At 39.0% G+C, this 17,610-nt stretch overlaps 1 protein-coding gene across 2 annotated transcripts in view; it reads left to right on the top strand.

Annotated features, from left to right (window-relative positions):
• The window catches only part of LOC149446260 (NADP-dependent malic enzyme-like), a 279,632-nt gene that overhangs the window by 189,979 nt on the left and 72,043 nt on the right, over positions 1-17,610 (top strand). For both annotated transcript variants that reach the window (XM_089652763.1, XM_089652762.1), the window contains exon 8: positions 13,336-13,445. In XM_089652763.1, the coding sequence (XP_089508889.1) occupies positions 13,336-13,445 (110 nt within the window). The remainder of the gene's footprint in view (positions 1-13,335; positions 13,446-17,610) is intronic.

A 17,610-nucleotide genomic window follows, 5' to 3' on the forward strand; every position in this document is an offset into this window, starting at 1 on the left:
TAACAAAGTTGCCCACACAGGGGTTTAATCATCTGGAGACTGTAACAGGTCATAGTAGTACAAAATCAGGTTTATACAAAAGCAAGTGCACAATGCCTCAGTCCTTAGTCCAAGGACAAAATGGGACCAGTGTCATTGGTCAGAGGAGTTGATTTTGAGAGCATTTCAAAGCAGTGCAATATTATGCTACTGAATGCCAATCATGTAGATTATACTACAGTATAGGGAGCCATTTGTTTCATCTGGTTCGCAATTTTATCCCTATCCATTTTAGTAATGTGAATGAGCTACAAAAAATCACGTGAGTTGGCTTTTCTTTCACATTTTTGCTAATAGCCTTCCCTTGAGACACGTTTTGAGCATAGCAGTTTAGGAATGTTATTTGAAAACAACATCCGTCGTACATGCTAGGATACCTTGTTTTTGTAGGTTTTTTTTAACCTGTTGATAATTATTTGGACTCCTATAACAATTAATAATGAAGTTCCATTTTATAAATGTCATAACATCTAATTAGCATTAGGAATGTTTCTTTCCTAATGTTTCAACTGCCTTGGAATGGTAAAAGGCAAGGTCTGCTTCCTTTTAAAGACTTGTTCTGGCCCTTAACTTTAGAAAACATGTAAAACAAACAACCCTGTCTATGATGGTACATTTTGGTATTTGGCTAAGAAATGTTAGGGTTTTATTGCTTATAAAATTTATAGTGTGTGAACACTGATCTCTGTTAAAGGTCCATACAACCAAATCTGAATCACCCATCAGTTTTTCATATATTGTGGTACCAAGGTTGTTCCTTTTTTAGTACGGTAAGCATTCCCACAGCACAGCCAAAGTCCCCAAAATGGCAAAACTCTTGGGCATTGGGGAGTCTGGGAATTCCCCCTCCCCATTCCAACAGTGTATTGCTTGGTGTCTATGTGATGCGGCCAAAAGAATTGTGATTAGTAAGGGCCACCTAAACCTTTTTAGATAAATTTAACATTCAAAAAGCCAATGTTTACTTAAAAGCCTATTATATTTTCTTCATTGCAAGTCCAGCACAAGGAAAAATAGAATTTTGGCTGCAATGCTTAAATCCTCTCCAGTGCTGTCCTACCTCAGCAGATTCACAGGACCAGCCTACTTCCATTCTGTGGATATGTGCTTCCTTCCCCTCCTGCTGCCTATTCTTCTATCAGTCCGATCACCAGTCATTGGGATGGGGGACAGATCTGAAATGAGGATGCAAAGCCCTGCTCTGCCACCAAGATGGCCATTTCCATAATAAAAAGATAGAAAACAAGATGTGATGATCTTGCAAATTTGGACTCCTTTAGATATACAACTATGAGGCTAAAGAAAAGGAGGGCCTACGCACAGGAAGTGCTTTGCTGTTTTTCAGGAGGCATTCTAGACAAAAGGTACAGCATAGGCACAATAGTCATTTCTAGGTGTTCCATATAAGATAGAAAGTCTTCACTTTTTTATATTTAGGTCCACTTTAAGGTGATTAGAATTTAACAGATCGTTTTCTGTTCCAATAGTATTTATTACGTTTTCAACAAATTAATTCTGCTCAAAATAACGTGGTTAATAGATGGCTTAACAAGGCTATCGTTCAATATACAAATACAGGTCAAGTATGTTTCAGTATTCAGAATGTGCACTAGAAATGCCAATCCCAGAGATATCTCATTCTGGAACTGGGAGTTAGGGACAGGATTACTTGAGAGGGATGTAGCCTCTGTGGCAGGCAACCACAGGGCAGGACAGTTACAGTATCTAGCAAAAACCAGTAGACAGAATAAAGGGGGATGGGTAGGTGGGGGAAGGGAGGGAGGTGGAAAAAAGTGCAGCGTTTAGTACACAAACGTCCAAAATTTCTGAAATATAAATAATCTGTCATCTACAGTGAACCTCATGTTCTCAAACATCATGCATAAATTAAGATTTAGTCTCCTCAAATGGGATATTTGGTTTTCTCCAGGACCTAGTTATAGTGTGTTTTGGGGTGGTAAAAATATGAGTAAGTAAACAGAATTCTGATTTATTAGTCAGCTGGTTTCTTATTCAACTGGTTTCTTCCACAGATTTTTCCGTAGAGCTGTATTTAGAACAGTGTAGATTATCTGGTAGGTGCAGGAACACAAATGTTGTCTGTTCGGGTAGTCCCACCAGATATGTCTGGACATGCTGTCACCGAACCCCCTAAACTATCAGGAGGGAAACACATGTATTGCTCGCTAAAGGTGGAAGGGTACAAAGTGCCAAGGTGTTATCAGCTTGTAATTTGGAGCTTTTAGAAATGTTGGACCAGATGTCCTGCCAGTGTTCCTGAGAGATAGGAGACTCTAAATGTAGTTCCCAGTTGGTAGTATGTTTAAGTGCTGAGGGGGAACACGATAAGACAATCAATGGATAGATAGTTGAAATAATCTCTGGGGTTTAAGTGTGTATTACAGATATGCTTGAATACTAGAAGCTGCATATGGGGTAGCAGAATGTCCCAACAGGGAAGAAGTGTAGATTCTTCCCTGTTGGGACATTCTGCTACCCCCCTATGCACAGATTGTGGGGACAGTCTGCTATTTCTATCACAGTAATGTTAGGGGGTTGGTGAAGAAAAAAAACGAGTAAATGAACAGCACAAAGAGGGCCTGCCTTGTCCCTTTTTTGATAGAAAAGGTTTCCAATCTAAAACCCAGTTATTTAATGAAAGCCCTTGGGTCATCCTATAGTGCTCGAATCTAGACAAATAAATTATTTCCAAAGCTCATTTGATAAGGATGAAGACTAGATAATCCCAAGAATGGCTATTAAAGGATCATATTTATATCCAGCAACAATAAAACTGAAGCAGTCTTATGGGATTTTGTGGTTTTGTGAAGATGCAACAGTTAGAAAACATTGCCCCTTGCCTGTCATCCCGGTATGAACCCTACCTGATCTGGGAAATAAGGCAGGCTATGCTAGTTTTCAAACTATTTCACGTTGACATTAGTTAGCAAGATGGAACTGACGTTGTACTAGTTTGTATTGTCTGTAGATGGCTTTGGAATCATACTAATGGATGTGTAGATAGGTATTGTTGGGGAGGCCCTGATTGTGTTTTTTAATTAGATCCTAATGTAGTGTCCTCTAAAATCCAGCTGTAAATAAATGACTACTCCAGCCAGTCTTTCGGGATATGCCTGTAAGGTCTGTCCTTAAAGCTTGGACAGCACGGTGGCTAAGTGGTCAGCACTTCTGCCTGGCAGCACTAGGGTCATTGTTTCAAATCCCAACCACGACACTGCCTGCCTTGAATTTGCATGTTCTTCCTTGCTTGCATGGGTTTCCTCTGGATACTCCAGTCTCCTCCCACACTCCAAAGACACGCTGGTAGGTTAATTGGCTCTGTCTAAATTGTGTATGTATGAATGTGAGTTTAGGGACCTTTGATTGTAAGCTTCTTGAGGGCAGGGACTGATGTGAATGTACAATATATGTGTAAAGCGCTGCATAAATTGATGGCGATATATAAGTACCTGAAATAAATACATTTCTAGTGTTTTGAGTTAAGAATTATGCTGAAAATTCAGGGTCAGCTCATCCAAACTTAGTACTGCACATTTTTTTTTATTTACTGCATCTGTTTTAAGCTTTGCTTTTATCTTTTTATCACATGAATGTTCTAGTACACTGGAAATCTTTTAGGCAGTACACATTGTCATTTACAGAAGCTTTTTATCCCAGAAGTCAATAAAATAAAAGAATAAAAGGTTTTAGCTTGTAAGGCATTAGCTGAACTATACCGTCATCCTTTTCTGGGTCTGTATGCTTTTTCTCTAAGAACTGGGCTGACAACTAAAACTGGAAGATGGTCTGATAATTGTGAGCGAAGTTTCTAGAAGCATTCTCGCAATTATTAGCCTGTTTCTGAACTAAGGGAGCCAAGCGTCCTAACCTGTTGGTCATACTCAACGTCACGCAGGTACATTTTCTAGCTTTTTCCAATCCATAATTCTTCTAAATAGAGGTCTGAAACATCTAATGTACTCTGTGCAGTGCTTAAGTGACTTGTATGAGGACAAGCTGATGTTTCTCCCGTCTATTGTTCCCAAAAAGATATTTGCTTGCCTACTAGTGTTACTGTTTCCGTCTATCCTTTCTCTGCCTCTGAAGCTCAAGCTCAGTCGTCAGACTGGCTTCTGTTGAACAGAAAGCAGAACGCATGGACCAAAAGACAGCTTGTTACTGCTGAACCAGACAATTTTTAACCCATGTGTGCCAGGTTTTTGTTTTTATAATAAAGTGGGGTTGGTTGGACAGCATCTTGTAGATCACAGATTTGGTGTCCGAGTAATTCTTTTTAGACCTCATATCTTGGTCTGCGTGTCATCCCCCTTTTATCTGATTTGATAATAACTTAAAGTAATTAAAAGTGAACACATTCTTGTAACTAATTTCATAAACTTACCTTCCCTTCATTCCCTTATGGTTCATTTTCATGTTCACATGATCGCTGAGTTCTCACAGCCGATCTTAGCAGAGAGCCAGGACTGTCAGTCACTGCTGTCTGCTCTGCCCCCCGATGCTCACTGGAGCGCTGGGCTGTGAAGGGGGAGGGAGCGGCTGGCTCAGGTTCTCAGCGGCTCTCTGAGAGGCTGAGCCAGGTGCTGCTCTAGATTCGGGGGTGGATCCTGACTTTAAAGTTGGGATCTTTCCCCAGCCTAGACCGGCTGAGTGACATCAGTGGACAGTGGATTTCAGTCCGCTGTCAGCTGAAAACAGGTCACAGGAGTGCAGAACGAACTGCACTCCTGTGATCCACAGGAGAAGTACAGCCAAAAGAGCTTTAAGGGAATTGATTTGTCCTGCATCATCCAAGCACAGTTTTCACTTTAAAGACCCCGCCTTGCTTCAGAGATTGCGGGTGCCTTGCGTAGAATTTCTTGCAGTCCAGCTTCTTTATCCCCCGATGGAAAAATGGAAAGGTTTTATTTGACATTGATGAGGAGGGAAAGGAGAATTTAGGAAAGGCAAATATGCAGATATTCTGTATCTAGGTCTGACCTCCTGCTCCTGAAATTTGACCTCAGGTCTTGCTAGTGTAAAAAAAAAAAAAAAAATGTTTTGTGTTTTGGATCAAAGTCGTGCCTTTGTGGTTCTTTTTTTGTGCTATTATGAATTTCCTTGATTGCAGCCCACTGTGCTCTTCTCTTAAAAGCATGCTGTATGTTCCACCCGCTATCCCAAAATGAGGATTCAATCCTTTGTTTTTTGTATCTCCAATGGCAGGTATGCAGACACCTTCTGTATTTAGGAAGATTGTACTGTGTTTGTTTCACACCAATTAAGTAAAGGAGGGCAGTTTGGGTCCTATTAGTCCACCTCACTATAACCTCTGATTGTACTCCAGAATACTCTTGAAATATAATCTGATAACTCATTTGCTTTGCCTGAGTAGGGGCAGACTTGAGGGTGACATCTTGGGAGACTCATGCAGATAAATCCAAACCTCTTAGGTGTGTCTAGTGACTCGGCATCTCCACATACTCGGCACATTGGTGAAGCCCAAGTCTACCACTTAAAGCAGAACTAAACCAATCGATTTTTTCCAGTTTAAAAAAACAATTATATTGCCGGCATGTGCCGAGAATGTAACTGTCACATTTACTTGTGCTGTCAACCAGACTGTCAAACAGCTGGTGTCATAACTGGTTATATGGGCAGCATCATGGCAGTTGAAGATCAAATATAGGCTAAGATGGCAGCTTCCTTGACTGAAAGCAATAGGAGGGTTTAGTTCCACTTTAATGAGTCATTGCTGTCATGAAAGGTGCTCAACCTCATGGAATCTCCAATTCCCCGAGTCCCTGTTGGTTATCATACATACACAGTAAAAATGGCAAACATTTAATTTTATAGTCCCTCTCAGCAGCACTGCTCATGAACTCTCTAAGAGTTTACAGTAACACAGTGCTTGGGCTTGGCGGCAGCCATGGTTTTTTTTTTTAATTAAAGAAACTCACCCAAGCTCAGGCTGGAACGATCACTTCAAGATATGTAAAAATATAGCCGGCAACTCAGTCACTGCTTCATAAAGAATCTTTATTAGCACACAATAGGGAATACAGGATCCATAAAAGCTAACTCATTTCGGCCAAAGCCTTCCTCATAGCATTGCAAGGCTTTGGCTGAAACGCATTAGTTTATGCGTCCTGTATTCCCTTTTGTTTGCTAATAAAAATTCTTTATGAAGAAGTGACTGAGTTGCCGGTTATATTTCTACATATTTTTTTTACTATACATACTCTAACTTCTGTAGATAGTGAGGGTAATGTTGTGTCTTGAAAAATTTCTAGGTCAAGTTGTATAGAAACTTTTCAATAAGGACTTTCCAGGCTTACATATAATGTTCTTCGCAGAAATCAATGACAAAATTTTCATATTTATTTATTTTATGAAAAGCCATTTTGAAGTATTTTTTCTGTTTCAGTATTTTTGTTTGCTAAATGATAGCGCAAAAAAAATTAAAAGAACATTGGGATGCCTCACGAGGATAATTCCCAAAATGTGGAAAAATCCCAAATATTATAAATAATAGTAATGATTAGGCCAACTCACCAAATCTTGCGGTGGTGTCCTCAGGACCAGAGAACATGCAATAAAAAAGAAAGAGGGAAAGAGACCCACTGGCACAGAAGTCCTAATGAGTTCAAACAGCGGCTGAAAATATAATGTTTATTAACAAAATAGAACAAATTGGAAAAAACACAGATGACCTCCAGCTAACGCAGAACTAAAATGAAAATGACAACGTTGTCATGAAGGACAGCCCACGTTCCGGGATCCCGGCCACTCTGATATACACACATACATGCACAGAGCAATCGGCCTTCACTGAGAAATAGAATAATGGACTCAGATGGAAAGAGTGGAACAATGAAAAATGAGAACAGGAATAGGCCAGGAGAGAAAGAGAATGAATATAGTGGAAAAATAGAAGGAACATGTGCAGCAAATTCAGTACACAGAAATGACCCTGAATATGAGATATGATGCAGGGTCTCACAGAGTGCAAATATCTGATATAAAACCAACAATCAATAAATGGCACAAAATTGTCCAATGGTAGAGGTCAGATGGATATAGTGCACTTGGACTCCCCAGTTGGGGGTGAATGGTCACTAGGTACTGCCTGATTCTCCAATCATGGACGTAGCCTCATACAGAGGTAGAGTATACACCTTGATTGGTGCTATACAGGTAAATGTAGAGGCTGTAATTGACTGTAACCTACTGATTGCACAATGGATCTGAAATTTGCAGATGATAATCAGAGCATCTTGTCAGGCTGGTATAAATCAGATGGAATCATATGGAACTGACATGCATGCAGAGTCCAGCAATATACACTAGAATATGTTGTATTGGTATTCATTCAATTTCTTGATATCCTCAATGATAGAGTCGTTCATGAATAAACTGCCAGTATTCCCAGTATAAGGGTGGTCACCCAATAGGGTATATCTGAGAAACCTAATTGTTGGTGCTGCACTCAATATAGGAAAGACAGTGTACATATGTATATATATTTTATGACCACAAATCCTGTAGTATCTATTGGACAGCAAAATAATAGGCTGCAGTAAATAGGATCCAGGATCTAGTAATTATCCAATGCACGGAAGTAGTGGATAAATAGAATGGCTAATAGTAAGCTTAATGTAAAGCTAAGTGGCCTGGGGGTAATTCATCTGTATGGAACAGGCCAGGGATAGGAGTAAATGTGGTGATAAAGTCACAATGTTCTGCAATCAGCCTGTAAATGCCCATAGTATCATATGCAGTATTGCAGGAACAGTGGTAACGGCAATGATTGTCAAGATACTCTCACCCAGCAGGAAAACCCCCCGGTCAATCTCAACTGTATTGACCGGATGGACCTTTACACCACTCACTGGCTGCAGTAACCGGACATTTATTTGGAACCATACATTGTGGATTCTTGGCAACTGAGGGTTTTCCTGCTGGGTGAGAGCATCCTGACAATCATTGCCGTTATGACCACTGTACCTGCAATACTGCATATCATACTATGGGCATTTACAGACTGATTGCAGAACATTGTGACTTTACCAGGACTGTATCACCACATTTACTCCTATCCCTGGCCTGTTCCATACAGATGAATTACCCCCAGGCTATTTAGCTTTACATTAAGCTTACTATTAGCCGTTTTATTTATCCACTACTTTCGTGCATTGGATAATTACTAGATCTTGGATCCTATTTACTGCAGCCTATTATTTTGCTGTCCAATAGATACTACAGGATTCATGGTCATAAAATATATATACATATGTACACTGTCTTTCCTATATTGGGTGCAGCACCAACAATTAGGTTTCTCAGATATACCCTATTGGGTGACCACCCTTATACTGGGAATACTGGCAGTTTATTCATGACCGACTATCATTGAGGATATCAAGAAATTGAATGAATACCAATACAACATATTCTAGTGTATATTGCTGGACTCTGCATGCATGTCAGTTCCATATGATTCCATTTGATTTATACCAGCCTGACAAGATGCTCTGATTATCATCTGCAAATTTCAGATCCATTGTGCAATCAGTAGGTCAAAGTCAATTACAGCCTCTCCATTTACCTATATAGCACCAATCAAGGTGCATACTGTACCTCTGTATGAGGCTACGTCCATGATTGGAGAATCAGGCAGTACCTAGTGATCACCCCCAACTGGGGAGTCCAAGTGCACTATATCCATCTGACCTCTACCATTGGACAATTTTGTGCCATTTATTGATTGTTGGTTTTATATCAGATATTTGCACTCTGTGAGACCCTGCATCATATCTCATATACAGAGCCATTTCTATGTACTGATTTAAATTTGCTGCACTTGTTCCTTCTTCTTTTATTTTTCCACTATATTCATTCTCTTTCTCTCCTGGCCTATTCCTGTTTCTCATTTTTCATTGTTCCACTCTTTCCATCTGAGTCCATTATTCTATTCCTCAGTGAAGGCTGATTGCTCTGTGCGTGTATGTGTGTATATCAGAGTGGCCAGAATCCCGGAAAGTGGGCTGTCCTTCATATGACAACGTTGCCATTTTCATTTTAGTTCTGTTAGGTGGAGGTTGTCTGTGTTTTTTCCAATTTGTTCTATTTTGTTAATAAACATTATTTTATATTTTCAGCCTCTGTTTGTTCTTATTAGGACTTCTGTGCCAGTGGGTCTCTTTCCCTCTTTCCCCTGGTTTCTTTTTCTTTTTTTATTGCTAAATGATAGTTCTGTCCTAGTCCCTTCTTTTAAGATGTTTGCTCCTATTCACATACAGCATGACAAAGCATCTTGGACAGCATAATAAGGAATTGGTTGTCACCGCTGACCTCATCTTTGCAGGGAACAATAGACGGCGCCGTATTTGTTGGACCGGCACAGCCGTTAATTTCTCTATACAACAAGCAGTGTAAATATGAGACTTAGGATTAAAATGAGAATCTGGGACACTTTGGATGTTCAGAGTAGCCCCATGAATGGAGCACTTCAAGAGGAAAATTGTGGTCTCAAATAAACCCTGAAGCTTCTGTATCAGTTTCAGCTTTTAGGTTGCCTTGTGTCTCCCCTTCACATTTCAGCAGCCTTGAAAGGGGCAGTGAATGAGAGATCTGTTACTGCATCGCCTGCAGCCAGTGGGACAATACAGAAGATAGTCGTTTCAGCTCACCTGGCACAGAAGACCCGTCACACTTTATACCAGGGCTTTGTGACTGTCCCCTACGGTTTTGCATTTCTCGCATCTTTTTTTTTTTTTCACTTCTGAATTATTGGGCCTTAGGTGTGTCATTTTCTGATTCATTTCATGTCATTTGAGGCCTGCAAACAAATCCACTTGAAAGACACATCTGAAAAATCAGATGTACTGTAAACTAGGCTACTAACTTAAAATGTATTTTATCTTCGCTTTTATGTGATTTTTCTGAAGATTTTCTAAGTTTTGTCATTTAGTCCCCAATTTTATTTCTTGTCGCGTTTCCTGGAAAAAAAAATTCTCAGGTCTACTTTGGAGGTATTTTTAATGCATTGAAAAGCGTTTTTATAATTTTTTTAATCTTTGTTTATTTTACTCTCTTTTTCTCTGAGCTAAGGTTTATCTCATGATCTGCAGGTCTAATGTTATTCATTCATATATAATACAGTGGATTGGGAAAATTTCACATTATGGCCACAAGATGGAAATGATGATCATAGTAAATAACTTATTTTTAATCATTTTTTATTGAAATTTATAGGAGTTAACAGGGTAAGACATACAGATTCTCAGTTATACATTGTGAACAATATACATCATGGCTTTCCGGAGTGACAAATCATACAGTCAGGTCCATAAATATTGGGACATCGACACAATTCTAACATTTTTGGTTCTATACACCACCACAATGGATTTGAAATGAAACGAACAAGATGTGCTTTAACTGCAGACTGTCAGCTTTAATTTGAGGGTATTTACATCCAAATCAGGTGAGCGCTGTAGGAATTATAACAGTTTGCATATGTGCCTCCCACTTGTTAAGGGACCAAAAGTAATGGGACAATTGGCTTCTCAGCTATTCCATGGCCAGGTGTGTGTTATTCCCTCATTATCCCAATTACAATGAGCAGATAAAAGGTCCAGAGTTAATTTCAAGTGTGCTATTTGCATTTGGAATCTGTTGTGGTCAACTCTCAAGATGAGATCCAAAGAGCTGTCACTATCAGTGAAGCAAGCCATCATTAGGCTGACAAAACAAAACAAACCCATCAGAGAGATAGCAAAAACATTAGGCATGGCCAAAACAACTGTTTGGAACATTCTTAAAAAGAAGGAACGCACCGGTGAGCTCAGCAACACCAAAAGACCTGCAAGACCATAGAAAACAACTGTGGTGGATGACCGAAGAATTCTTTCCCTGGTGAAGAAAACACCCTTCTCAACAGTTGGCCAGATCAAGAACACTCTCCAGGAGGTAGGTGTATGTGTGTCAAAGTCACCAATCAAGAGAAGACTTCACCAGAGTGAATACAGAGGGTTCACCACAAAATGTAAACCATTGGTGAGCCTCAAAAACAGAAAGGCCAGATTAGAGTTTGCCAAACGACATCTAAAAAAGCCTTCACAGTTCTGGAACAACATCCTATGGACAGATGAGACCGAGATCAACTTGTACCAGAGTGATGGGAAGAAAAGAGTATGGAGAAGGAAAGGAACTGCTCATGATCCTAAGCATACCACCTCATCAGTGAAGCATGGTGGTGGTAGTGCCATGGCGTGGGCATGTATGGCTGCCAATGGAACTGGTTCTCTTGTATTTATTGATGATGTGACTGCTGACAAAAGCAGCAGGATGAATTGTGAAGTGTTTCGGGCAATATTATCTGCTCATATTCAGCCAAATGCTTCACAACTCATTAGACGCCGCTTCACAGTGCAGATGGACAATGACCCAAAGCATACTGCAAAAGCAACCAAAGAGTTTTTCAAGGGAAAGAAGTGGAATGTTATGCAATGGCCAAGTCAATCACCTGACCTGAATCCGATTTGAGCATGCATTTCATTTGCTGAAGACAAAACTGAAGGGAAAATGCCCCAATAACAAGCAGGAACTGAAGACAGTTGCAGTAGAGGCCTGGCAGAGCATCACCAGGGATGAAACCCAGCGTCTGGTGATGTCTATGCGTTCCAGACTTCAGGCTGTAATTGACTGCAAAGTATTTGCAACCAAGTATTTGAAAGTGAAAATTTGATTTATGATTACTATTCTGTCCCATTACTTTTGGTCCCTTAACAAGTGGGAGGCACATATGCAAACTGTTGTAATTCATACACCGTTCACCTGATTTGGATGTAAATACCCTCAAATTAATGCTGACAGTCTGCAGTTAAAGCACATCTTGTTCGTTTCATTTCAAATCTATTATGGTAGTGTATAGAGCCAAAAATGTTAGAATTGTGTTGATGTCCCAATATTTATGGACCTGACTGTATATCTATCAAGGTTACATATAGTCGTTGGAAATGAGGTACAGAGTATAGTATAACATCGAACCTGGGATGAGTATAGGGTGGAGGTGAGGGGGGAGATGGAGGGAAGGGTGTGAACCAGGGAAGAAAGGCTTGAACAATAACCAGTTCAGTTATGAGGCAGAGAAATTGAGGTTAGTTATACATACACCATTGTATTTGTGGGCTATCAGAAATTAATTGTAAAATTAGAGTTACTTGACCATAGGGACCAAAAATGTTTGAACTTCGTATAGGAGAAGTTGTTGAGGGCAAATCTTTTCTCTATTTCACATTGGAAGTTTATGTCGTGATGGATCATAGACATAGATGGTGTGGTAAGGGAGTTCCACAATCTGGCGATGTTGTCTATAGCAGCAAATAGTTTATGTATCATTGTGGTTTGGGAGATAGGATGAAATTCATCAATTCCTATATGTAGTAATGCTAGAGCGGGGTTAGGGTCAATTTTCTTTCCAAGTAATTCAGATATTAGTTTGAACACATTGTTCCAAAAGGATCTGAGAGATTTTCAGGACCACAATATATGGTATGTGGATCCTGGATCACTGCATTGTCGCCAACAGTGTGATGATTGGGTAGGATATATTTTTGATAGTCTAACTGGAGGTAGATATCATTGGTGCAATATTTTCAGGTACGATTCCCATGGTAACCAACTTATATTCATCAGGTCCATCTAGTGACCATAATATGTTATTTTCCCTGATTCCCTCTACTCAAATAGCACGTCGATTTTAAATGGGATCCTTTTCCTCCCAGCAAGATGCGCCTTCTATCTTCCTCTCCTCTTGATCAGGGTCATAGAGAAAAAAATAATAATTTGTGTTTACCCTTTAAAAACACCTTTTTTCACATCCACTCGAAAAAATTAAACTCACATTTTGAATGTGCACTTTAGCGCACCCATATTATACATGTACTGGGCACAGAACTATGATTTCAAACATTAGCACCTCAATTCCTGGTTCCCAGACTATATTGTGACGCCATCCACAGCAGCACCCCAATGTGTTTCATCACAAGGACGCGTGACTTCCTCAGGGGGTTATGATTGGATGACTAAAATGCTCCTTTATATGGTCCCAGTCCGGGTGCCATCTTTTAGTATACCACAATTCTTTATTATTCTTAATTTTTTATTAGATATAATAAAGAATTTGGGTCTCCAGAAAGATGACACCTGGACTAGGACCATATAAAGGGACATCTTTTCTTTATACATTTGAGAACTTATATCTAAATAATGTGATATACATTTTAATTACAGATACGGCATGAACTGTTTGATCCAGTTCGAAGACTTTGCAAATTTAAATGCCTTTCGACTCCTGAACAAGTATCGCAACAAATACTGTACGTTCAACGATGATATACAAGGTGAGTGTTCTCATTAGTCTGTTTTATAAAGGAGTTTACTTATTAAATCATTTGTTCTGGAACAGCTGCTGTCTTCACTGTAAGGCTCACCTATAAGTTTCTCTGGGGGGTCTTTTGAAAAGCTTAAGACTGCCAAAAGATTTGGAGCTCCATGACTTCCATACATGTCAAAATTCTTGGCCCTGGAGTGAAAAAGATAAACAACCCTAAGTCTTAGAATACCTTCAAACAAATATCTTTTCCATATTCTTGTTGAAAGAAGAAAAATGCTTTAATTGTCAACCTTTTAGCCTGGACAGCGTTTTTCAGTTGTCGTGCCCCAGAATGTTCTGTCACTGGGGAGAAAACAGCAATGGATTGATGACTTGTCAAATTGCCCTTTTTTCACGGCTGATGAGCTGATCAGGGAGTTTATAGAATGTTTGTTTCACTAATGAAAAAAATGTTCCAAAAGAAAAATATATAGACCTTTAAATGTATGGCATAAAAAAGATTTCTCCAGCAAATCAAAAATGTAAAACCAACATTTTTTGGAAAATATATGTAGTTTAATTTGCCCCAAAAGTTTTTGTTTTAACTCGAATGACCATCACCATGAGTCTGAATCGTCTAAAATTGTCTATTGTTTTACTTAAAGTATATCTAAAGCCAAAACATTTTTTCCTGAAGTATGGAATGGTGAAAATTCCTGTTCTGTTTTTTTGCCATCTGTGTCCAATTGGGGAGATTTCCCTTCACTACTTGTCTTATAGGCACAACAGAAAATGTGAGGAAATTCTCCCAAGTGAGGGAAACGTCCTCTTAGACAGCTAGAAAAACCCTAAATCAAAATCAGATTCTTGTCTACTGTGTGTGGAGTCCATGATAATAATTACCTATTAAACCTTACACATCTCCCTGTCATATCGACCACTTCCAAAACCTATTAATGTATTCTAAAAAAAAAAAAAATCTTAAAGAATTTAGAAACCAAAGGACTAGAAGTTAAATTAATTTAGGGACATATTTTATTCATACTCAAAACTATTTAAAAAAATGTGCAAGTACAAAACTAACATGGGACCTTGGATGCCTGGTTACTTATAAAATACTCATAAAAAAAATCAGACAGGTGTCACTAAAACAAGTGTCCCAATTCCTGATTTAGTTATAAAACCAAATTGTGCATTTTCCATTACTTTCAGGTTTAGTGGCAATGGTCATCAAGAAAAATAGAGAGACTATATATCTTATAAAGGAGATGACGACGATAAAAGCCTGACAGGGGGTTCATCACCACTCTAACCAAAGTTTTGGCTTTAGTTGCTTTAAAAGTAGAATGCTGGGTTTAATCAGCATGACAGTCAGGGATCTAATATTCTCAAAAGTGAGTCAGCAGTGGCAACCCCCATACTTTTCTCAAAGCATTCTCTGGAGGAGGGGGGAGGTGGGGCGGTGACATGCTGACCACCTTGTCCAAACAGAGAATGCTTTGCAATTCAAAGCATTCTCCGAATGGCACCCATGCGGAGCGGCCGACCTCCTGAGTTTAGAATGCAGCAAGGTAGCCGCTTGGAGAGGGACCCAAAACAAGTGAAGATCACTAGAGTAGCGTTGTCTACTTCAGTGACTTCCATCTTCTAGGGACATCAGGTAGGTATGGTATATACATAGTTACATTGGTCCAAGCTGGAGCTATTGTACTTGAAAAAAGATTGTCTAACTGCCGATCAGCTTTCTTTTCCCTCCCCGTCCTCTTCTTGCAGTCCTACCCTTTTGCAAAGCTACAATATACAATCCGAGTAATCTCTGGAGCTCGAGAACAATTTTTTATGATGAAAGGTGCAACTTTTTTTAAAAAATGTATGCTGTCACTGCCCATTATGACATGTCAGAAATGTTATACATGCAAACTTGTAAAAGTAACAGAGAGGTCCACTTTAAAGTGGCGCTCCAGAAATGATCTTCCACTAAAGGTCAAAGTTTGGAGTGGGGCCAGAATTTAAGAGTGTGCGTGTGTGTGTTATGATCCAGTTTTTTTGGTGTTTGTCATCTGCAAATTTTAATAATCTCTGAATTTTCCTGCTCCATAAAATACTTTGCCTAATTGGTGACACAGAAACCACTTACTAAGGGAAGCAGTGCTCTAGGGAGACACCACATGATAGCAAGTGGAAATGCTGAGCACACGTCAAAAAGCAGACTACTACATGTACTTGATGATGATATCATTATAGCTCAAACATCATTACCACACCAGGGCACATGGGGATGAAGACCAATATATCAATCGCGTAATAATCGGAACCAAATCAGGTCTACATCGTGCCAAGAGGAACATTTGTCCAGCACCAGGTGTGTTGGAAAAAAAAGATGTAAACAGTTAAATCAAGATATTGTAAGGAAATGAGAGATTAGCAAGATATCAGTTATAGGTTATTACTGCCAAAATACAGCCTCAGCTCTATTATATTATCTACTCTTGTTACTAAACCTGATTTCCTCCACATCTGTTCATACAGTAACATGGAAGGGGAGATGGAGGAGTGGAAATGCAGATTATATCGACCCTTAGAAAATAGAATTTAAATAACAAGTGGAGCGTGAAACCAGGATGTCAGAGGGAATGTAAGATTGGGACTGAAAGCAAACAGATCAGACAAATGATCCCTGCAGATGTTCAATCTGTACCTTGTCGGAAGAGTCACAGGTCAGAATATTCTGGCTTCAGCATAAGTAAAGGAAGTTCTATGGATAATACATTTTTAACATATCCTTATTATTGGAATAGCACTCAGTCTCCTATGGACCCCAGTTTTTCAACTAATATATTTTATCACGTGCATAATTTGTTGCTGTAGAATTCATATGTTAGTCATTATTTTACACCAGTAGTTTATTTTACTTCATCAGTCTGAATGCAAGGCAACAACGTATGCATCAAGCCATTTCTATCTCTCTCTGGATTGTCTTCTCTCCATCATGCATCTTTATAGTTTATACCTGGTCTTACTGTCCCTTATAAAATCCATACTCCATGGGTTGCTTTGTTTCTTAAAAAAAAAATCTATATTCTATGTACTTGATAAAATCTATACTCCATTTCTTACTCAGTTCTTTATAACACCTATACTCCCTACCCTGCTCTATTCTCTATAAAATCCATACCCTGCTCTGTTCTTTATAAGATCCATACTCCATACCCTGCTCTCTTCTTTGTAAATACCCCATACCCTGCTCTGTTCTTTATTAATTCTATACTCCATACCCTGCTCTGTTCCATAACAAATCTATATTCTATGTTCTTTATCAAATCTATACTCCCTACCCTGCTCTCTTCTTTACAAAATCTATACTTCATACCCTGCTGTCCTCTTTACAAAATCTATACACCAAACCTTAGTCTCTTTATAGAATCTAAATTTCAGACCCTGCTCTTTTCTTTATTAAATCTAGACTTCAGACCCTGCTGTCTTCTTTATCAAATCTATACCCCATACCCTGCTCTGTTCCATTAAAAAAACAATCTTTGTTCTATGTTCTGTATAAAGTCTGTTTTCTTATAAAATCTACAATCTGCTATTTTCTATCTGCTCTATCTTCTCCACCATTTCTAATTCTTAATATATACGCTAAGCCCTTCTTTGCTCTTCATTCAATCTATAATCCAATTCCTTCTCTGTTCTCTAATAAATCTGTACTCCCTGCCTGTATTCATCCAATCTATAATCCTGGCCCTACTTTGTTGTCCTTCAGTTTATAACCCAAGCTTTCTCTGCTCTTGTTCTCCTTTTATAATCCCATTCCTTCTGTTTATTTGTGTCTTTGCTTCTCGACGTTGTATGACTTTTTTGTTTTTCATCCAAACTATGCTTTCTGTTATTAACTGTGCCTCATTCTCTCTTTACGGTGCCTCATTCTCTCTTTACTGTCTGCTCTTCTCTATCCCTCATCCTTTCTGTACTCTCTACCCTTCTTTGTTCTCTCTCTTCCTTGTTCTGGCTATCTTCTGTTTTGTATCCTTCTTGTGCTGCTTTCCCTTGTCTGTTCTTCATCTCCTCCGTACTCCCTGCCCTTTTCTCCCACATGGAAGAAAAATATATTTGAAACATATTTTAAAAATATTCTTCCCCAATACATTGACATATATGTGAAATACTACAATTTTGGCCGTATTCAATATATA

This window comes from Staurois parvus, unplaced genomic scaffold (assembly GCF_062004578.1).
Source record: "Staurois parvus isolate SC_StPar_1 unplaced genomic scaffold, SC_StPar_1.0 ptg000693l, whole genome shotgun sequence".
Lineage (NCBI taxonomy): Eukaryota > Metazoa > Chordata > Amphibia > Anura > Ranidae > Staurois > Staurois parvus.